General features: G+C 43.3%; 1 protein-coding gene across 3 annotated transcripts in view; it reads left to right on the top strand.

Annotated features, from left to right (window-relative positions):
• The window catches only part of Adarb2 (adenosine deaminase RNA specific B2 (inactive)), a 527,020-nt gene that overhangs the window by 435,844 nt on the left and 69,227 nt on the right, over window positions 1-21,949 (top strand). For all 3 annotated transcript variants that reach the window (XM_057788090.1, XM_057788091.1, XM_057788092.1), the window contains one exon: window positions 5,780-5,894. In XM_057788090.1, coding sequence (XP_057644073.1) covers window positions 5,780-5,894 — 115 coding nt within the window. The remainder of the gene's footprint in view (window positions 1-5,779; window positions 5,895-21,949) is intronic.

Consider the following 21,949-nt stretch of genomic DNA (forward strand, 5'->3'; position numbering starts at 1 on the left):
GACAGCCAGCGTATCTGTGTGTGTTGAGAGAATGAAGCCCCCACCTACCTGCCCTGGCAGGGAACAGTCAAGGAACTGACGGTCTTGACGTGGCCTTCGCAAGACTGAGTGTGGAATGCCAAGGTCTGTAACCTAATCATTGGGAGCTGTATCTTAGGGCTCCTGGAAGTGGCCAGATAAGGAAAACCCCGCCCCCTGAACAGTCTCACTCTGCTGCTTTTCTCAGTTCTAAGCCATCTGTGCTAGCTAGAGGTCTCCGTCACTCTGCGAGCAGCACCTGAAGTCCCATCGGCCCATGTGCTTTGCCAAACCAAGTGAGTCGAGGAAGCCATCATCTGTGGAAATGCTGAGATCCGAACCAAATGTGATTTGTTCTGCTTCAGCATTTCCTCAAATGACTCCATTAGGGGATGGCTGCGGCTCAGGGCTAATTAACTCATAATGGGTGCAAAGCATCCTGGGATACCAGCCCAGAGGGTGTCAAGGGATCTTGGGCCTTCTATGTACACCCTGACCCTCCTCAGGATGACAGTACATATTCGGTTATGTCCATCTGCAGGGCATGCAGATGGAACTAAGCCTGTGGGGAGTCTTAAGACATGAATCTTGCTTCTTGCTGGAGCAATTAGGTTACCAATTCAGCATGGAAAGTCTAAGACATACGTAGAAGGGGAGTTAAATTCTGTGTCTGTCACATCCTGACCGGGTGACTTTGGTGGCATCAGTTCCGTAACTAAAGGGGATAAAGGCAGTACCCTCTTTGGGAGGATTAATGACATAATGCATACAAAGGCTCCAAGTCTCTGTTGTCTGTGTTTCTTCCCATCCCTAACAGAGACAGAGTGGTATTTAGATCTAAATGACGTCGGTCTTCTGTAAGCTATGTAACTACTCAGTGTTTGGAGGGAATCTTATTCTGAGGACTTCAGTGGGAGCTTTATCAGGCATGTACAAAACAGTTAAGAAATTTCCCTCTTTAAGGCCTTGTTATCATCCTTGAACACTGAAATATTTGATGATAGAAAGAAAGGGCAATCAAACATGCTGTTCAGAATAACTCTAAGGAAGACACAATGCCCAATGCCAAGAAAGAGATTTTAGAAGACACTTACAGACTCTGCTCTTTGTAAAGCTTGAGAAAGAGATTAACATGCATGAGAAACTAGAAACTGACTCCCAAGATAAAAAGACAAATGTCATGTGGAAATGACAGGGTGTCATTGAGACCTCCAGGGTAGGACAGTCATTCCCGAAAGATAGACGTTCAGGATGCACATGTTGGTAACATATCTGCTGGTGTGCTACAGAGCTGAGCAGGGGAAGGGGGACAAATTCATTCTCTCGCCTGAGAAATAGAAATTTGAGGAAGGAAACATAAGAAATCCCATTCTCTTCCTTCAAGGTTCAATCTATATCAAACATCAGCACTAGCCCAAGCCTTTCTCATTACTTTGACCAAATGGGGCCCAGCAGGGGACTGTGGGTGTAGATGCAGCAGGTTCGGGATCTGGGGTGGGCAGCTTCATTCAATTTCCCAAACCTGCACAAGACCTCAAAGCATAAGGTCCTGCATGGAATAGGACTCTAAGGGCCAGGCCTGTACCATCAAATCTGGTTTCTAGAGCACCCCCCTTTGAGGATGCCTAGTAGCTCTGGAAAGACAAAGCAGGTGGCCCCATAGCCACCACACAGCCCCTGTGAGATGGGGTGCCCTATTCCCTGAGAAGCTGTTTTGATCATTTTCTCTGGGCTCTCGTGGTGAGCACTTGACACCATTTGTATCCCTAAGAGGAAGAACTGTACATGTCAGCCAAACCTTGGGTCCCTTCCTATCCCCAGCTCAAAGCTTGGTCCCCAAGTTCTCGAGATTTGACATCAGAACTTCTCTTCAGAGGAGGATGATGCCACCCTCCTTGATCACAGTGAGGATAAGGGCCTTCAGTGAAGGCTGCTACCTAGTCTGCCACTGAGGATGTTCATTGCTATTTGAACATCCTCTTCATTTTTTCCAAATTAACAGTGGAGCTGCTCAAAACCAAATAGAAATTAAGGAAAGCCATGTATTGTGGTTTTAATGTGAAATGAACCCCATAAACTCATCTATACAAACACTTGGTCCTCAAGAGGGAGAGCCTTTCTAGAGGAAGTAGAACTCCTAGGACAGGGCTTTGAGGAGATTTCCAGCCTGGCCCTGTCTTCTGTCTGTTCTCCTCTTCCTGACTGTGAACACAACACTTCTTCAGCCATGTCTTCCCCCACCATGACGGGCCGTAGCTCCTGCGACTATAAATTGAAATAAACCCCTTCTCCCTTAAGTTACTCCTTGTCAGGTTGGTCACAGTAATAAGAAAAGCAATAAATAGATTGTGCCTCTGTGGGGAAAAAAATAGCTATCCTCTCCTTTACAGCCAGAAGTGGAAAAACTGCAGAGCACAGCGGAGGGACAGGGTCCGGAAGACACGGGCAATAACTGTGACTGTAACCATATGTAGAGAAAGGATCTTTGTGGATGCAGTCAGGTTAAAGGGGTTGATATGAGCTCCTTCTGAGTCATTGATGTATCATGAACTCACTGCAAAGGAACCATACAAGAGACAGAAGAGGAAGAAACAAGGGCATGGCGAGAAGGCCGTAGGAAGTCACGGGCTGAGATGGAGCCCAGTGCCAACATCTCAGAAGCACCTTAAAGGAGAAAGGGTTTCTTTTGCTTTATAGTTCCTGGAGATGCTGAAACTCTATCTCTATCACAGCACATCACACAGGGAAAGTATGGAGTATGGGTCAATCACCACACTGGGTCCACAGTCAAGAAGCAGAGAGAAGACCAGAGATGGGATCAGGCTATAAAACCTGAAGGCCTGCCCCTAGTGATAAATTGTGGAGCACCAGACACTGAAGGAGGTGGGAAGGATCTTCTACTGACCCCCTCCAAGGGAGCACAGCCCTGTGACAAGTGAACCTTGGGCTTCAGCCTCCAGAACCATGATACGATACGATTCTACTGTTCTAAGCCCCCAAGTTACAGTCATTCCCCAGCACCATGTCTTAGTACACAAAGTGTCTAGAAATGTAGACTTGAGACCTCAGTCTTTAAGACATAAAAGGACAGGGCAGCCTCAAGCCGATCCAGGATTTATTGATAAAATCCTGTCTCTCTGTCAAGTCCCTGGATGTCGTGATCTCTCACCAAGCAGCTCGAGTGGAAGAATGATGGGGAGAAGTTATCTAAATGAAAGTCCCAGAAAACTCAGGGTTTGCCTCTTCCCTCCCCACACAGCAATACAGCCACTTAGAGGAAGCCCAGTTTTTGGAGTGTCTGTCCATTACAGGGTTTCCATAGTGATTTATAAAGCATTTCAAAACACAAGCACCTGCCAGGACAGTGACAGCGGCATGGAAAATAAGGCTGTCAAATCCCAGAGTCTGTGCTGGGAAGAGGCAGCCCTGGCCTCGCTACTGCCCACCCTTCATCAATGAAGAATTGGCAGGGGAAATTTTGGGGTTATTTTTGTGGGCAGGATTGTTTCCTGAGGCAGCCCTGTTTGCACATGAACATATTTTATTGCACACAAATGAAATCTTTGACCTGCCAATTTATCTCTTAGTTTTATATAACAGATGTTTAAGATTCACTTGTCTGCACAATATCAAAGTGCACATGATGGAAACATTAATATCTAACTCACTAAAAAAAAAACCTAGTTTGATATTGGATATTTTTATTTGGCTGCACAAAAATTTTGTCCCTACCTGCAAGGGCCAGACATGATAATGAAAAGAATAACAGTTGCAGCATCATTATTGAGCACTTACCAAGTGTGATGCACTGTGCTAAGCATCTAAGAAGTGATAATCCGTTTAATCATTCCCAAAACACGATCAGATGAAAATTAAAAGGATGACCTTGTAAATTGGTTAATCAGGGCTCAGAGGTTTTGAATGACTTATCCCAGCTCATAGACTTCCGAATTGGGAGTCCAAGCAAATTCTGTGCCACTTGTGACAGTCACACCATGCAAGTTTCCCTAGTGAAAAGACGTGGGATTCCAAAACTAGAACACGAGGCTGTAGCTGCAGGCCCTGGAGGAGGGGTGGCCACAGAGTCACACCTTCTAGGCCTTGCTATTTACTGTACATATACTGCTTTAATAGAAGTGTGAGTTGGCCTTAGAATAAGTGTGTGCACATATGTATATATGTATGGCTTATGTGTATGAACACACATGTATATGTGTTTATACATGTGTGCCTACATGCATGTGTACAGTACTCATACTGTGAGCGTATTTATATTTGTGTGCACATGTGTGTGCATGTATATGTTATGTGTAATACATGTTGTATCTTCTCATGTATCATACTTGTGTTAGTGTGTTTGTCTGTCTGAAGGTGAGAGGGGAGGTTATGGCACAAGCTGTGGTGGTCGGTTCTCCAGAAGAGTAGCCTGAGGTGTTCTGACTACTTAAACACTGGTCTCTGAATCTAAAACAGTAGTTCTAAGTCTGGTTCATGACCCCTTTGCAGTTACGTATCAAATATCCTGTATATCAAATAGTGACATTATGATTCATAACAGTAGGAAAATTGCAGTTATAAAGTAGTAACAAAATAACGTTATGGTCAGGGGTCACCATAATATGAGGAAGTGTATTAAAGGGTCGCAGCCTCGGGAAGGTTGAGAACCACTGTCTGAAAAGAAAGCAGACCAATAGTGAACGTGAATCACCCTGCAGCCCTTTCAGGATTTTTCCCAAGTTTCGCCTGAGTCTCCTCTGAGAGTGCTTCTGTGCGGAACATGGACAGGAAAGAACTGTGTGTTTTCATGTAAAGGTTACCTGCTCAGTAGAGGACACAGAGCAGGGACCTGCTCAGACACAGGAAAGTGACCTGCTCAGACACAGAACAGGGACCTTCTCAGAGACAGGACAGGGACCTGCTCAGACACAGGAAAGTGACCTGCTCAGACACAGGAAAGTGACCTGCTCAGACACAGAACAGGGACCTTCTCAGAGACAGGACAGGGACCTGCTCAGACACAGGAAAGTGACCTGCTCAGACACAGAACAGGGACCTTCTCAGAGACAGGACAGGGATCTTCTCAGACACAGGACAGGGATCTTCTCAGTCACAAGGACAGGGACCTGCTCAGACACAGGGAAGTGACCTGCTCAGACACAGAACAGGGACCTTCTCAGGGACAGGACAGGGATCTGCTCAGACACAGGACAGGGACCTTCTCAGGGACAGGACAGGGATCTTCTCAGTCACAAGGACAGGGACCTGCTCAGACACAGAACAGGGACCTTCTCAGAGACAGGACAGGGATCTGCTCAGACACAGGACGGGGATCTTCTCAGTCACAAGGACAGGGACTTTCTCAGACACAGAACAGGGACCTTCTCAGAGACAGGACAGGGATCTTCTCAGTCACAAGGACAGGGACCTGCTCAGACACAGGGAAGCGACCTGCTCAGACACAGAACAGGGGCCTAATCAGATACATTGAGCAGGGCCTCTCTCAAACAGAAGGGAAGAACCTGGCCAGATACAGAGCAAGGACCAAACCAAGAAATTCCAGGAAAGGCAATGCTGAGGGTTCATACCTCACACCAAACTCCTTCCAAACAGCCCGGATCAAGGAGAAGCAGGCAGAAGGCAAGGGGGGACTCCTCTGGAGGACTGTGCGAGGCGGACCTGAGGAGAGGGGTGTGCCATAGCCCCTTGTCACAAGTTGCTTCTCTCCAGCACATCAAAGAGCACTGACGCTTGTGTTTTACAGGATTTTGCAGACTCTGTGTCCCAGCTGGTCACACAGAAGTTCCGTGAGCTGACAGTTGGCCTGACATCTGTGTATGCCCGCCACAAAACACTGGCAGGAATCGTCATGACAAAAGGTAACTACCTTTCTTTTCCTGTGGCAATTTTTGTCTCCACAGAAAGAAATGTTAACATTAGCCTGGTCCTAGGAGTCTAAGGATGTTTCCAACTCACGGAGATGGACAAAGGCAGACAATGTGGAGCACAAAGATGTCAGTGGCCCTGTTACTTCCAGAACAACCACACTGGCAATATTGTGAGAACCTCTGATGTCCTTGATTCCCGTGACTTCCATAAGATGTCTGTGCATACCCTCACTTTCAAGAACGATGCTGGCGTGATGGCTGGAGTTGGAGGCCAGGATACCATATAAGTCACTTGAAGTCATGCTCTGCTCCTCTGTAGGTGGAGTTTTTCCTGTGTCCCAGCAGCCACTCCCAAATAACCACAAAGAGGCTTAATATTAATTATAAATGCTCAGCCAATAGCATAGGCTTGTTTTTAGCTAGTTCTTATATCTTAAATTAACCCATTTCTACTAATCTATGTGTTGCCACGTGGCTCATGACTTGCTACCTCATCTTGAACACTTCCTGCTCCCTCTGCATCTGGCTGGCACTCCTCTGACATGGCCTTCCTTCTTCCCAGCATTCTCTCTGCCCCGAAAATTCAATCAGCTTTTTATTAATAATAAGAGAAATGCATATTCTGCACCACTTCTCTGTCACTTCTGAGGTGACTGATGATGTCACTTACACAGAACGAGAACACTGCATGAGTCCGAACACAGAGCAGAACGATGGAGCCAGTGTGTACAAAAGAAGTCAGGTGTGGAAGTGGACTGTCCAAGGGATGTTGGCTGTCAAAGTATCTTCTTCTCTCGCCAAAGAATATCTGAGGGTCCTTTTCAGTGTACACTCTATACATTCTTCCCACCAGTAGACGACTGTGAGGAAAAAATGGAGGGGGCAGCAAAGGTACCTAATAATACTAAGGAACAAAGATGTGACAATGGGGACAGAAAAGGGAGAGAGACAGCAAAGAAATACGGAAGCCAGTCAGGACACAGTGCATAGCAGACACGGAGAGCCACAAGGTCATGGAAAGATCCAAAGGGACATAGAGAACAGGAAAAGACACTGAGGGATACGATAAGACGCTGGAGTACATTCAAAGTGTCTGCCTCCTGAATGTCTTCAGGTCCTTTTACTGGGGTAGACACTACTCAGTGAAAGTCCTCCTTCTTATGCAGACTCGTCTTTCCAATCTGCTCTCAGAAATGGAATCCCATCCTAGGAAACAATAATGACAAGACCTGACAGGAAGTCACTGCTACTGTTCGCCAGGTGGGGAGGAACAATGACTGGATTTGAACAATGAGATTTCTGAAATTCCCCAGTTGCTAAACAAATGTAACTAATCATCTGGTTGTGTAAACTCAACCATTTTTTATCTCCACAGTAAAGAACAATTGTCATAAGATCAAAATTATTAGGGAGCAATAAAAGGTTCACACTCACATGTGACTTTGTATAGGTAGGGAACTTCTAAGACTGAAAAACACTATCTATCTGGAGTCCCAAATTATTTACACTTAAAAAAAATGAAAAAAAATCAAATGACTGTAGAGTTTCCCTGTCACTCTGGATACCTAGGAATCACTTCAATATTCAAGAGCGAGGCAGCAGGAAAACAACCCCTTGGGCCCCGTCGTACACCTGGTACAGTGTACGCGAGCCAGTCTTTCCAATTCCTGAATCAGAGCAAAGTGGAAATCGCAATGCTTCCTCACAGTGTCGTTTGTAAGATAAAGTACATCAAATGCTTTGGAAAGTGAGAATCGCTCTATAAACACAATAACCCGTTCTAAGGCAAAGCAATTTGCTTTTTCCAATGATATTATTGTATGTGGTGTCATGCATAAGCCTGAGCCGCTACGAGGGCTGCCTCCCCTCCTTTCACTCATTGAATGACATCTGCCCCTGCAAAACAGGAAATGTTCCAAATCCAGGGCTAAATCAACCTCTGACAAGACAATGGTATTGGGTGCAGTCTTTTTTTTTCCTTCAAACATTTTATTTTATTTTATTTTTGCTTTATAAATAATACCATTCAAAATTTCCACCTCCTCCCATTTCCCTTCCCCTCCCCTACTCACCCTTCCCTCTCCCCCTCCAGTCCTAAGAGAGGGCAGAGTACCCTGCCCTGTGGGAGGTCCAGGGCCCTCCCCGCTCCGTCAGGGCCTATTAAGGTATGCATCCAAACAAACTAGGATCCCAAAAAGCCAGTACATGCACTAGAATCAAATCCCAGTGCCATTATCAATGGCTTCTCAGTCCGCCCCCATTGTCAGCCACATTCAGAGAGTCCGGTTTGATTAGCTACCTAGCCTCTAAGGCTCTTTGCACTCACCCCCAATCGACATGAAAAAAACTCAACCTCCCACTCAAAATCAAACAACCCATTGAGGGAGCCAAAATGAACCCAGTTACATCAACAGCTAGCTCTGCAACTTTAGGCAGGTTGCTTGACCTCTCTGGGACTTCGTTTTCTCACACATAAAAATGAGACTAATGAAAGGTATGCCCACCGAGTAGAGTTACAGTGAAAGTTAAATACACTTAGAAAAGGCTTGCTGGTTAGGTTTTTCTGCCTACTTGACATAACTTAGACTCACCTGGAAAAGTCTTTTTATGCTTTTATTGATTTATTGAAAAGTTAATACAATATATTTTCATCATAATCTTTTCTCTCCCCCAGTACTTCCCAGATTCATATTCCTTTATGTTTCTTCATGTTTTTTCTCTTTCTCTTAAAAAAATTTAAAAAGCACACACACACACACACACAAACACACACACACACACACAAAAGCATAGAATGTGAATTGTGTTGGCCAGGGATCTTAATGGAGATTTCCTAGAAAAGATCATCCTGTGGACTTGTCTGTGTGAGACTGTTTTGATTTTTAATTGATAGAGGTAGGTGCAGCCTATTGTGAGAGGCACCATTCCCCCAGACAGGGGTTTCTGAACAGTATGAGAGACAAGAAATTTAGACGGCATCAAGCAGGTAACGAAATAGGCCCTCACACATGTGTGAGTCTCTTCTCTTCACTGTGAATGTGCTGTGACTAACTGCTTGAGTTCTTGCCTTGACTTCCCCTCAATGACAGACTGTAACCTAACTTGTGAGCTGAATAAACCCTTTCTTCCCTAACCTGATTTTTGCTAACATATTTATCATAGCAACAGAAATGAAGCTAGAAACGAGTTCTAATCCATAGTAGGATACATATAATGTTCATTAGTAGTCATGTTATCCTTAATGCACTATATACATAATGCAATATATATAAAATGCATATACTATATCATGCACATGCTATTTTTAATGCAGTATTGTGGGCTGAGTGCCAACAACACGGAGGTTCTGGAGAAACAGCAAAAAATAAAACTGACCAAGTGCCTACTCTTGTGACTCTGATAATCACCTGGGGAATGTGTCATTTAAAAAAATATATATAAAATCAATAGAAAATAATCCTAAGAGAGCATCATACACAGAGTCTCAGAACACACAAACAAAACTTTGGCAACTTTTAAAAATGTAAAGTGCCTCCTAAGTTTCTGCCCTAAGTTTCTACTAAGACAGGAGGGAGAGAAGGAGAGGACTCCTCTTTTCTGTTGTACAGTAATGTTCAAGTTCATAAGTCTGCGTGAGTATGACTCCACGAGTGGGTTTTCAATAGTTTCTAGTTCCTGAGTATCTTTCCACTTTCATAGGAAACTCAAAACGGCAATTTTTGGAAGTTATTTTGAGGCTCTACATGGAAAGCAGTTTCACAAGGGCTTATGAAAAGATAACGCTCCAGTTGCCGGCAAGCGCTTGGTGTTTTACACAGGTGATTTATTTATTCATTGTGTGAAAGAGAGTCTTTACAAGGGAAGGCTTTGTAAGTAGTCCTCTGTGGACCCTACAGTACCGATTTCTGGAATTTGCTTTCCTGTTATAAAGGGAATAGTTAATAAACTTTGATTTAGAAAAGATTATAAAGAAATGTGCAAAGTAATGAATAAAAGTATTTGTAAATATTCATTTACTCACTTTTGATGGGCCATGTAATCTTAATTCAAGTTCAGTTATTCAAACAAATGCCTGAGGAATTCCAAGAGATAGTGGTGTGTGTGCTATACCAATTACAATGCAATAAATTAAGCTAATTCTGAAATAAACTTCATTTAATTTTCACTATTTGCAGAAGGAATATTATTTTTAGCCATTATGAGGAATACTATTGGGGAAAAAACATACTTATGAGCAGACTGATATTTTATCTTCATCTCATTATCCCGATCATATGATTAAAAATCAAATAAGAAAGAACTTATGAATAAAAACTAATATTCCCCAATTTCATTGTTCACCATTTCTACCCAATAGAATTTGTTTTATGAATCCTTTGAGAATTTCTACATACACAAAATGTGTTTTGATCATATTCATCCATAACTCCTGTAAGGTCTCCTCCCATTTCCAACTTCATGTCCATTTTTTAACCCACTAAATCCAATTTGTGCCCCATATCGGTGTAGGACCATCCACTGAAGGGTGGTCAACCTGCCAGGAGCCACACCCTTAAAGAAATCTGAGCCTTGCTCTCCCAGAAGTCATCAACTGCCAATAGGTCCTCAGCAGGAGTGGTGACTCACGCATCTCCCTGCTACATGCTAGAGTGTTAGCTCACTGATTTTGTGCCAAACACCACGGCTGCCGTGAGCTCACGAATGCAGTATTTCCATCCTCCCTTACTTCTGACTCTTTCAATCTCTCCACCTCACTCTGGCACAATATTCCCTGGACCTTAGTGAGGGGAGCTATGATAGAGATGTCCCTTCCACGACTGAGCACTCTAAAAACACTTATTTTGTGTGCTTTGACCAGCTGTGAGTTTCTACGTGCACCGGCCACTACAAAAAGAAGCTTCTCTTGGAAGGCCTAAGAGCTACAGTTACATTCTACCCAATTTGATAATTTGTTCCCATTAGTTCTACATTACCCTATTTTTGATTCTACAAAATATCTATTAAGCAATGCTATTGCAATCTAATACTCCTTCATTGGTGATTTTTGTAGATATAATTTTACTAAATTATTTAGACATTACTAAATAAGTGTGATTTTGTTCCATTTGGATTGCACAGCTTCCTATTCTGGTAATTCTCTTGGCAGCCACTCAGACTTTTACCTACTAGCCAAATTTCACAACTATAATTTTTAATAACAGGATCCTAACTGATAATACTTCTACTCTAGTTAACTCTTCTATATTTTGAGTACTGCTAAGAATTGAAAAACAGTAACACAACATGTACATAACTAGGCACAGAGCCAGGCTGTGATCTTGAATTACGTTTCATTTTCATTCTCTGCCAACCTATCCTAACCAGGTCACAGACTCTCCCTTCCATCACTAACGCGAACTCATGTCTCTTGTTTAATTCATGCTAATGGCTAGAACTAGCATGTAGATTTTCAAGTTTGTATCTTTTTCCTGGTGTCTTAGTTTTCTTTTTTCTTATTTAAAAAGGGAAGTGAAAAATAATAAATCTTTAAGACATTTGCTAAGTCATGTAGTCTATGGGTCAGGCTGTCCGTGGAACCAGCCCACTTCCCCCACTGACAGCACCCTCCAGAGTCTTGTCCCCAAGGACCCTGGCACGCCACTTCTAATCTAAACCTCTGGCTCCAGATCAGTGTCTTTCACCTCTGCCACTTTTCTTTGTGGCAGGCCATCATCAAGAAAAGAAATTCAGAGCTGAAGAAACGTCTCAGTGTTTTAGAGAACTTGTTCTTGCAGAGGACCCAGGTTTGGTTTTCAGCACTGACATGGTGGCTCATAACCATCCATAACTCCAATTCCAGGGGATCTGCAACCTTTTCTGAAATCCTCAAGCACCAGGCATGCGCATGATACACACACACACACAGGCAAAACATTCATACGCAAAAAATAAATAAATTTTATTTTTTTTTTTAAGAAACGGCGTTCCTAGCCGGGCGGTGGTGGCGCACGCCTTTAATCCCAGCACTTGGGAGGCAGAGGCAGGCGGATCTCTGTGAGTTCGAGACCAGCCTGGTCTACAAGAGCTAGTTCCAGGACAGGCTCCAAAACTACAGAGAAAACCTGTCTCGAAAAAAACAAAAAACAAAAAAAAAAAAAAAAAAAAGAATAAAAAGAAATGGCGCTCCTCATAGCGGACAATGAGGACTACAGAGAACTTAGGAACAATGGCACTGGGTTTTGATCCTACTGCACGTACTGGCTTTGTGGGAGCCTAGGCAGTTTGGATGCTCACCTTACTAGACCGGGAAGGAGGTGGGTGGTCCTTGGACTTCCCACAGGGCAGGGAACCCTGATTGCTCTTCGGGCTGCGAGGGAGAGGGACTTGATTGGGGGAGGGGGAGGGAAATGGGAGGTGGTGGTGGGGAGGAGGCAGAAATCTTTAATAAATAAGTTAATTAATTAAAAAAAAGAAACGGCGTTCCTATTTTCAAATATGCACAGGAAAGCCTAGTGTGATGGATCATGCCTGCAGCCTCAACAGTTAGGAGGCTGAGACCAGTGGGGTACTACGAGTTTGAGGAAATTCTGGACTATATAGTAAGCTCTGCACCAGCCAGGACTACAGGTTAAGATCTGTCTCAAGAAAAAAGTGAGCAAAAGAAAGGAACTTGTGAATAAGGTCTTGAACCGGTTCTCATGCTACCTTAATGGCTATTTTGAGCAAGGTGACTTAAGTCTCAACAACATCAGTCAGCCACACAATTAAGGGCGTGGCTTCATGAAGGAAGTCTAGTATTTCCATAATAAACTGGTTATTGAAGGAGCAATCAACCATGCCCATTTTAAGTCCTCCCCGATAAACAGCCAGGCCTGGTTTCGTGTGAAAATATAAAAAGGTCACTTAATTCACCAGTAAAACATTCCTGATTTGTTTCAAGTTCTAAAGTGTGGAGTGTGTTTTGCCTGCATGCGTTTGCCCTGAACCTAAGATGGCATCTGAAGTAGAGCAATCTGCCGGCAGTGTCCCCAAGACAATCACACGGCGGAATCCAGCCAGACAAGGCTGCTATTTAAATGCCACGTCCCGTTTCCTCTTGATACATCACGACAGTACAGACACATCTGAAACTTCTATCGCAGAGCGTTGTGAAGGCTCACCTTCACGAGGGCCTAGCAGAATCATAGCAAAAGAAGTTTATTCCCCACATATCTCAAAGCCCCTTCCTCTCCATTTTCTCCCGTGGATGACTAGAAATCACTTTGATTTTGAAATTAAGCAAAGCCTTTTCATATACATCCAGTCAAGCATGAGGGAGATAAGCTGAAACAAAGGAGCTGGACCCAAAATAATCACACTAGCAGAAGTGTCATACCAGGATGTAAAAGGATACATTATCATCTTGATTTCTAGAAATTGATCTTAACTACGACTAAACACATAAAACACAACATGGAGTTGCCGCTGGTCTTTGGGATCTGTCCGGGCGCATTAAGATTCAGAAATGCCGACATCCGAGAACAATAAGGGTTGCTGATGGGCAATTGATTTTTAAATCTTTGGCTGAAACTGTTTAGACTACAAAATGCAGGGTGGCTGACCCTTGTGTAGCTCCAATGCCAACCCATCATACTAAGCATCTCTCTCTAAAATAAAACCAGAGGAAAGCAGTCCCTGCCGGGATATTTAATCCAGCCTAGTCCTACTTATGGCTCATTTAGAGATAAATGGTTTAATTTAAAATAATTCACAAGGTGATGATGAAAATTCACAGAGCTAAAGGGGAGAGTCATATGTCTCACCGTGAGCTATATCCTTCTGAAATACTTGAGTTTATTCCTCCTCAGTAAGGAAGGGTTTAGGAGGAAAACGTGGGTTTTGTGAAAAGGAAGAAGAGGTCTGAAGAGATGGCTCAGGTGGTAAAGTGCTTGGCAAGTAAGCAGGGGAACTTAAATTCAATCCCCAGAACCCACATTAAAAAAGTTGGCTGTGGTGGGGCATCCCTTGCAATCCAGCACCAGGAAGGCAGAGACAGGAGGACCCCTGGGGCTTGGTGGTCGGTCAGTGAGAAACTTGTCTCCAAACACAAGATGGAGTGGAAAGTACCTAAGGATCTACAGCTGAGGTTGTCCTCTTGTCTACACATTCACTCGCGTCCACATGTATACACACAAAGAAACACTTCTGCACTCTTGAAATCTGGTCCTTCTATCAAGGCTGTTCAAACATTTCTATGATTTTTTTCATCATCAGCTCACAACTGATCATTCCATTTCAATTCTCCTCAAATGGCCCAAAAGCTTTCACTTAGCAAGAAAATCCAACAGTGTAGCTCAAGACAATAAAACTAGCATTGCTAAAAACTATGATCCTACTTTTGAATGGAAACAACATGGTTTGTTAATGAAAGAAAAAGAGGGAGGGGAGCAGAGAAAAATGTAGAGCTCAATAAAAATCAATTAAAAAAAGAAGAAAGAAAAAGAAAAGAAAAGACACTGACTTGTATTGGTTGCTCAAGTACCAGGCAGTATTTTCAAGTGTTTAAAGTGTGTTATCTTAGCCAGTACACTAAAAGCTTAAAAATATTCAGTCATCCTAATTCTCTCTCTTACCCCACCCCCGCCATGTTAGAGTTAATTAAGAAACAAATGTGAAACTAGGCAAAGCAGCAGCCCTTTGAGCTCAAATACATGCACTTGATGTCAAAACTCAAACTCCTTTCTTAACTAGTTGAGCTTACATTTAAAGCTTTAAGTTTTTCTGTCTACATTAAGTGATATTTGGTATCTTGTAAACAGTGAAGAAGGAAGTGGTGACAGCTAGACAGCTCTGCATTGGGGGTGGAGGGTTCACCTTACAGTGTGCCAAGCAGCCTTGTGTCACTATGGCAAAAACCCAATGTTATCAAATTATAAACAGAAAGGCTGCTTTGGTCTCACAGTTTTGGAGGTTCTAGTCTATAACTACTTGATCCAGGTGCTTTGGAACTGTAGCAAGGTCCATCAAATAGCATGTGATAGAACAAACCCAGAGGACAAAAAGACAGAGGGAGAAAGTGGTCCCCTAATCCCCTTTGAAGACACATTCTCAGTGATGTAATCTTTCCCTACACCCCACTTCTAAACATCTTCACCACCTCTCTGTAGAACCAAGCTATCAACACATGAGTCTCTAGGGATACAGAGTATCTAGCCTGTGGTAGAGCAACACCCTGCTGGTGTCTTTACAATCAAGACTACAACAGCAACTGAGCTTTTGAGTTACCCTGGTGATGGTCAGTTACAGAAATGAGCCAAGAAGACAGGGTTAGTAGAGAAAGAGGGGAAAGGAGAAAGTCAAGTCTTGGTAGTGAGCTGCCAAAGAGCAAAATGATCTCAGAGCAGTGCACACCTGTATCATTCAGCCAGTAATCGCTGAGAGGTATTTCAGCTAACCAACTAGACTTGAACCAAAAGCAAGTCACATAGATCTGTCAAGGAGGAATAGGTGATATTAGGAAGCTGATAGAAGGAGTCTAAGTCAAAAGAAAAACTGAGAGCCTACATAAAATTTTCCCTTTGAACTGTTTTGAATACAATCCCATATCCATCTTCTGACAGACAGCAAGAATGGAGCACAAGCGCGCGCGCACACACACACACAAATGGAAATATCAAGTGGTTGCTTATGAACACAGAAAGCACTGCCACTTAAACTGTTCCTCCGTGAATTATGCATGAGCTGTGACTTTGTGCTCTCATTATTTCTGGGTTTAGCATCAATGAGGAGACTTTGTCAGTTATCTCCGATGCAGGGAAGAAAAGACTTCCCATCGATCAGACCAGGTGTCGCAAAGCTGCTCCTTTGATACAAAAGGATGAGTTACTAATGGGGCAGAGAGCACACTCAGCCCAATCTAAACAGGGAGATAAATAGATTCTTCAATCTATTAATTGTAAAGAGTTCGTTGTCATTCTACTTCTTTCTTAGAAGTAGGATGAGGGCATTGAATACATTCACTGAAAAAAATTACCATATTTATATCCAGTGAAGCTCTTTATAATATTGATATTTGGAGATATAACTAATGACATCCTCATAAGCTGCTCTCTCTCTATCTCTATCTCTCTCTCTGTCTCTGTGTGTATGTGTGTTCCTGTGGATATGTGTGTTGATGGGTTCATGTGGATGTGTGCAAGCATGCATGTGGGAACACATGCACATATATGCCTGTACATGTTTGTCTGGAGGCCAGAGATTGATGTCAGGTGTCTTCTTCAGGTGCGCTCTACCTTGCCTTTTTAAGAAAGACTGAGCAAGCCTGAACCTGACGTTCACCAAATCACCTAGGCTGGCTATCCAGTGAGCTCCAGGGATTCTCGCCGTTCTATCTTCTCTGTATTGGATTATAGACCCGAGCTACCAGCTCAGGCTTTTACATGGATTCTGGGGAGTGAATTCTGCTCATCATGCTTGGAGAGCAAGAACTTGACTGATTAAGCCATCGTCCCAGTCCTCACATCTAATTTTTAACCTGTGCCATGTACTTCTTTGAATGCTATGCACTTTAAAGTTCATGTTTGACTGCAAGAACTGAGATAGCTGATCAACAATGTCTTGAACGAATTCTTTTTGTTAGTGTTATATAACTGACAAACTGAACAGGCTTGATTCAAGGCTTTGTTGGTTTCAGGGTCTGCCTAAAGTTCCCTTAGCCCATCTCAAAGTCCTGCCAGGTCAGAGCAGAAAAAATGAATACTTCCTGTGTACTCCTGCTGGCTACAGGTTTACCACTGGCAGATGGTGATGGTCTGGAAAAACATGGCCTCCAAAGGGAGTGGCACAATTAGAAGGTGTGGCTTTATTGGAGTGAGTGTGACTTGGAAGTATGCACTGTGGAGGTGGGCCACACCCAGTGTCTCAGTTCACTTCCTGTTGCCTGCAAGGTGTAGAACTCCCAGCTCCTTCTCCGGCACCATGTCTGCCTGCACACCACCATCAAGGGCTTGAAATATGCATGGGTGATGGTTCCCACCACGTCTCACTTAAACTCTCCTATCTGGCCAGTGCAGAAGACAGAGTTATTACCGGGAACTGGGGTGTTACTGTGATAGGCCTGACCATGTTTTTGATTGAAATAATATGAACTTTGGGAGTTTGGGTTAGGAAAACAGTGGACTACTTTAAGCCCTGCCTAATGGGCCATAACTAATAGAAGCATGGAAGACAGTGGTGCTAAGAATTGTTTGAACTGTGGGAGCCTGGCTTAAGAGATTTCAGAGCAGAAGAATAGTAATATGTGACCTAGAGATCATTCTTGTGATATTTCAGTGAAGAATGTGGCTGCCTTTTGCCCTTGTCCAAATAGTCTACCTGAGGCTAAAGTGAAGAGTTTTAGATTAATTCTGTTGGCAGAGTACCAGGAAGTGGAATGGAGCTAAATACTATGTTCAAGGAGATAAACATATTTAAAAATTTGGAATGAAAAAAATGGTGACCTCGGGGCAAGATCCCACCTAACCAAGTTTCCAATTTGTGAAAGGGAACTAAAGAAAAGCTTAGAGCCAAGTGTGGTGGGGCACACCTTTAATCCCAGCGCTTGGAAGGCAAAGGCCATCAGATCTCTGAGTTTGAGGCCAGCCGGGTCTATAAACCAAATTCTTGATTGATGACTGATACAGGTGCCAACAATCAACTGTGGAGCCTACCATCGCTAGATAGGAGGTATCAGGCTACATAAGAAAAATAGCTGAGAGTCAGAGAGTAAGCCAGTTGGCAACATTTCTCCACAATCCTTGCCTCCACTCCTACCTCAAGTTTCTGCCTAAACTCCCTCAATGAGGGATTGTGAGCTGGAAGTATAAGCTGAGAAAAACTTTTCTTCCCCAAGCGGTGCTTGGGCCGTTTGTTTCATCACAGCAACAGAAAGCAAGTTAGACTAGCAGACTTGCTAGAAATCACAGACACGTGCGTGAACCAGTACGTCTCTAACTAGGGCTGTGGTGCTCAGCAAACCATGCATCCTCCTACTACAAAACACAAAGAAAAGTGGCTAACTCTGGTGGCGCCCAGGTTTACCTCCAACCCCACTTCTAGAGCATCAAGTTTGAGACAGTTCAGTTTTCTCAAAATGTAGCAATGCTCACTAGCCAGCTGATATCTTGATCTCACCCTGGCAGTGAACTTGACTCTTTGGAGTTGTAGTGAGGGTGGCCACAGGGCCTGAGTTGATCCCACATGGTCAATGAGTATAGATAGCCTCAGCCTTGTGTCTAGGATCTGCCAGGTACCTTTCTCCAAGCTGGGCTTTTCCTGGAGAGATCAGTGTGTGTGTGATCAGTGTGCAGGCTTAGTCCCCACAATGCTCAATACATACAGCTCAGGGACTGCCATCCATGCAGCAGAAAAAAAAAAAAAAAAAAAAACTTCCCAGCCCAGCAAAGCACCTGAGACCATCACATTCCTATCAAGAATGTGCGTGAATCCTAAGCCCCAGGCATTTTAGAAGGAAAATGTATGTGTGTGGTTAGAATAGAAGAAGCATTCATTGTTAGCATCCTGAAATCCAAATACTGGTTCAATTTTGGCTCTACTAAGACTTCAGATCAACTGGATCCATCCTCTTTGCTTGCCAGGATTCCTGCCAAGCAAGCTAGTATTCTTCCCAATGACGGTCTCACCAATCAAAAGGGAGAGACAGGTATATCCTATAGAAGCATCTTTTCTTTATTTCTATTTTCTTTTATTTTTGAGACAGGGTCTTATTTATCCCAGCTGGCCTTCAGCTCACTATGTAGCCAAGGATGATCTTAGACGTCTGATGCCCCTGCATCTTAAGGGCTAGGATAACAGTTATGGGCCACAGTGCCCAGTCTGTGTGGTACTAGGAGTTGAACCAGGCCAGCATTTACCAACTGAGCTTAATCTCCAACCCATATTTTTCTCTCTTTAAAGAATGGTAATGAGTCTGTGATTACAGAATTTTTCTAACAAGTGGCATGCTAGAGGATGCTATCGGGTATGTAATTACTGCAGTTACTCTAACAAGAGCTGTGCTGACGTTCAGAAAGCTGGGCTCTTGTGGCTGAGTCATAAAGTGAGCATCAGCTGTAAGATTCACTGATGAAGCGCTTGACAGCCTTTGAAATGTGAGCAGTGAGGCAGATGGTCACCATGGTGTCTGGAGTATCAGCAGAGTCAAGAGTTCTTTGTAGGTACCCCTGAATTCTCTATGTTCCTCATGCGTGCAAATCTCAACGTGAGATAATCTGCTTACCCAATCCAATGAAAAAAGCCTTTTTCTTTTCATTTGTTTCTTTCGTGTATATGGTGTGTGTGTGTGTGTGTGCATGTTTTGTATATTTGTTTGATTTGATTTTTTTGAGACAGGATTTTTTTTAGATAGTTCTGACTGTTCTAGAGCTCTCTACATAGTTCATGCTGACCTCAAACTCCAAGAGCTCTGCCTCTGCCTCAGGAGTGCTGGGATTAAAGGTGTGTACCACCACATCTAGCAAAAAAAAAAAAAAAAAAAAAAAAGTCTTTTCCAAACTGTGACTTTGGCAACTTATAGCCCATAGGAGAGATGAAATCCTGCCTGTGTTTTGTTCATGCATTTGTGACCCTCAAAGTCACCTGGTCACATGCAAGACCCAGAAACATTACCAAAAGATGGACTTCCAGGGACCTGACAGAGGTATGGTCTTTCCACAGTGCAGCCTTGTGCCTTGACAGGAAACTCAAAGCTCTTGTTGCATTTGTATGTTTAATAGTGAGAGTCTGCTGACTAGACCAGGGGAGGGGCGTTAACCTGACTGGCGTGTTTCACAACAGGACTCTTAGTTCCTTCAGCACTGGTGAAAGCAGCACGACGGCCAGCGGGGAGGGAGGCAGCTTCAGAGAGAGATCCCTGGGAGGAAGGCAGTCATGGTGCTGGAATGGCCACAGGCTGAAGCTCCACTGCATCCTTCTCACAGGTCCATGCTCCATATGACCCAGTTGACCCCTCCAGAGTCTGATGGCTTCAGACACTTCTCCTATGAAACTCTGTTCCCCAATTCATCTGGCAGACAGCCCTCAGCACAGGCAAAAGGTTCCTTGTCTCCCCATCTCTAACACGGACTTGACCCCTTCAGTTACCCCTTCCCACCCTCGCAGACGCCCACAGGTCTGTTATGTCCATAATCATAATTCTTTCTCTCCTACCATGCCAGCCTCTTTCCCCAACCTGTGAGTGTGTGCCAGTGACACAGGGTTCAGGATCTGAAGATGAGGGACAAGTTGCCTATCCTCACTTTCAGGAGAAATCAATACTCATCATGGGGATAGATGAATGAAAACAGATAAAATGTGCCCTTCATACTATCAATATTTTTCCCTGAATTTTCACTTAGCCTATACACCAGTGCCAACTCATACTTACTTTTAAGATTCTCTTGAATTGCCTGCCTCTCAGCTGCTCCAAACACTCTTGCTCCTGTATGAAGAACACACAGTTTGTGGTGAACATAAGCAACAACAGAACACATGATTTTTAGTGTTGTTCTAACTATGGAAGTCAGAGAAAAAGATAGGTAGATAAATATAATCATATGTGTAATGGTAAAATAAAAATGCTGCGGATCCCCAAGTGGCTGCAGAGGCAGAAACACTGCAGATCAAGAGGCGGCAGTGGGTAGCGGGTCCTGAGAGCAGCCAGTCCACAAGACCACACTGCAGGTCTCCGAAGGCAGCTGGTCCCAGAGACAAGGACATGGATAGGCAGGCCACGAAGAGTGAGGTTGGATATTTATTTAGTAGGTTATGGAAGGGAAGGGGAGAAAAGATAAGAGCAGATAGAGGGGCAGAGAGGGAGAGAGAGAGAGAGCAAGAGAAGAGAGAAAAGGGAGAGACAGAAGCTGCCACTTCAAGAGGGAGACAGAAAAGAAAAGAGAGACAAGCTGCAAGCAGGAAGTAAGATCTGCCTGCCTCAGCAGATGGGGGAGGGAGTGGGCAGGGCTTGTCTCTTAAAGGGACAGGACAGATCATTACACTATGGAGATAGATAAATATAATTATATGGGAATTGAAACGTATTACAACAAAAGCTAAAAATTAGTGTTCAAGTTTTAAACTTTGCATGATTTTCTTTAAATTAATTTTCCCCATGAGTCAATGGAGTTAATTGAATTTAATGTAGTTAAATTTGCTTGTCCAGTATTTCAAGTAAGTAAGAAATGCTGTTATCTATGCTCTGAGCCTCATGGATGCCTCCTCCTTGAGCTCTACTGTCTGGTGGCCATTTTGGGTGTGTTGTCTGAAATTCACAAGACACTGACACCTAGTTTACTGGACACAGTAGCAATATAATAAGAGCATAGCAGACACTGACGTCTTCCAATTCCTAGAGATGACTTTCAGTTAACACACTGAGGAAAGAAAAATCTCCCCACTAGAAGCTAAACTTTTCCCAGTTCTAGCCCAATTACGCCTCTAGATCAGAAATGCCCACCAAGTGCATTTTTGCTTCCACCAGAGTTTGAACTAACTAGAGAAAAATTTAGTATGGAAACTGAAACTTAAGAAGAAACAAGAATTTATTGAAGAAAAAACTTGAACATAAAACAGATGTCAATCAAATAATGACCCGAAGTAGGATCATAGGCAGACTGATATTCTCTGCAAACACTCAGAATACAAAGCACAAAGAGGCAGGAGCTCTGACACATGAAACACGAACAATAGACTGGAATTATGCTCATGATCACTGGGGTTGATCACTGGTGAAGCTTACCCAATGCCAGGAGCCAATCCATTGGGAAGAAGCCTTTCTCATGGGGACATGTGCAAACCTTCTTATGGAGTCATTAAACTCCATGCCACGATACTAGAAAACTGAATCAGAATAGATTGTGTACCAAACTTTTGGACAGTCTATGTATATAATAAAAATCTTTTCTTTCTGCCTTGAATTTCTATATAAATGTATTATTTATTAGAGATTTATTTCTTTAACATATATTGATATTATTTTACTCTTAGTTTGATACTTTAGAAAATTGGTGGTGTTTTCTTCCAGAATCAAATATGCTGTTATGAAACTTCTATTT

The sequence above is a fragment of the Chionomys nivalis genome, chromosome 13 (assembly GCF_950005125.1).
Source record: "Chionomys nivalis chromosome 13, mChiNiv1.1, whole genome shotgun sequence".
In the NCBI taxonomy this organism is placed as follows: Eukaryota; Metazoa; Chordata; class Mammalia; order Rodentia; family Cricetidae; genus Chionomys; species Chionomys nivalis.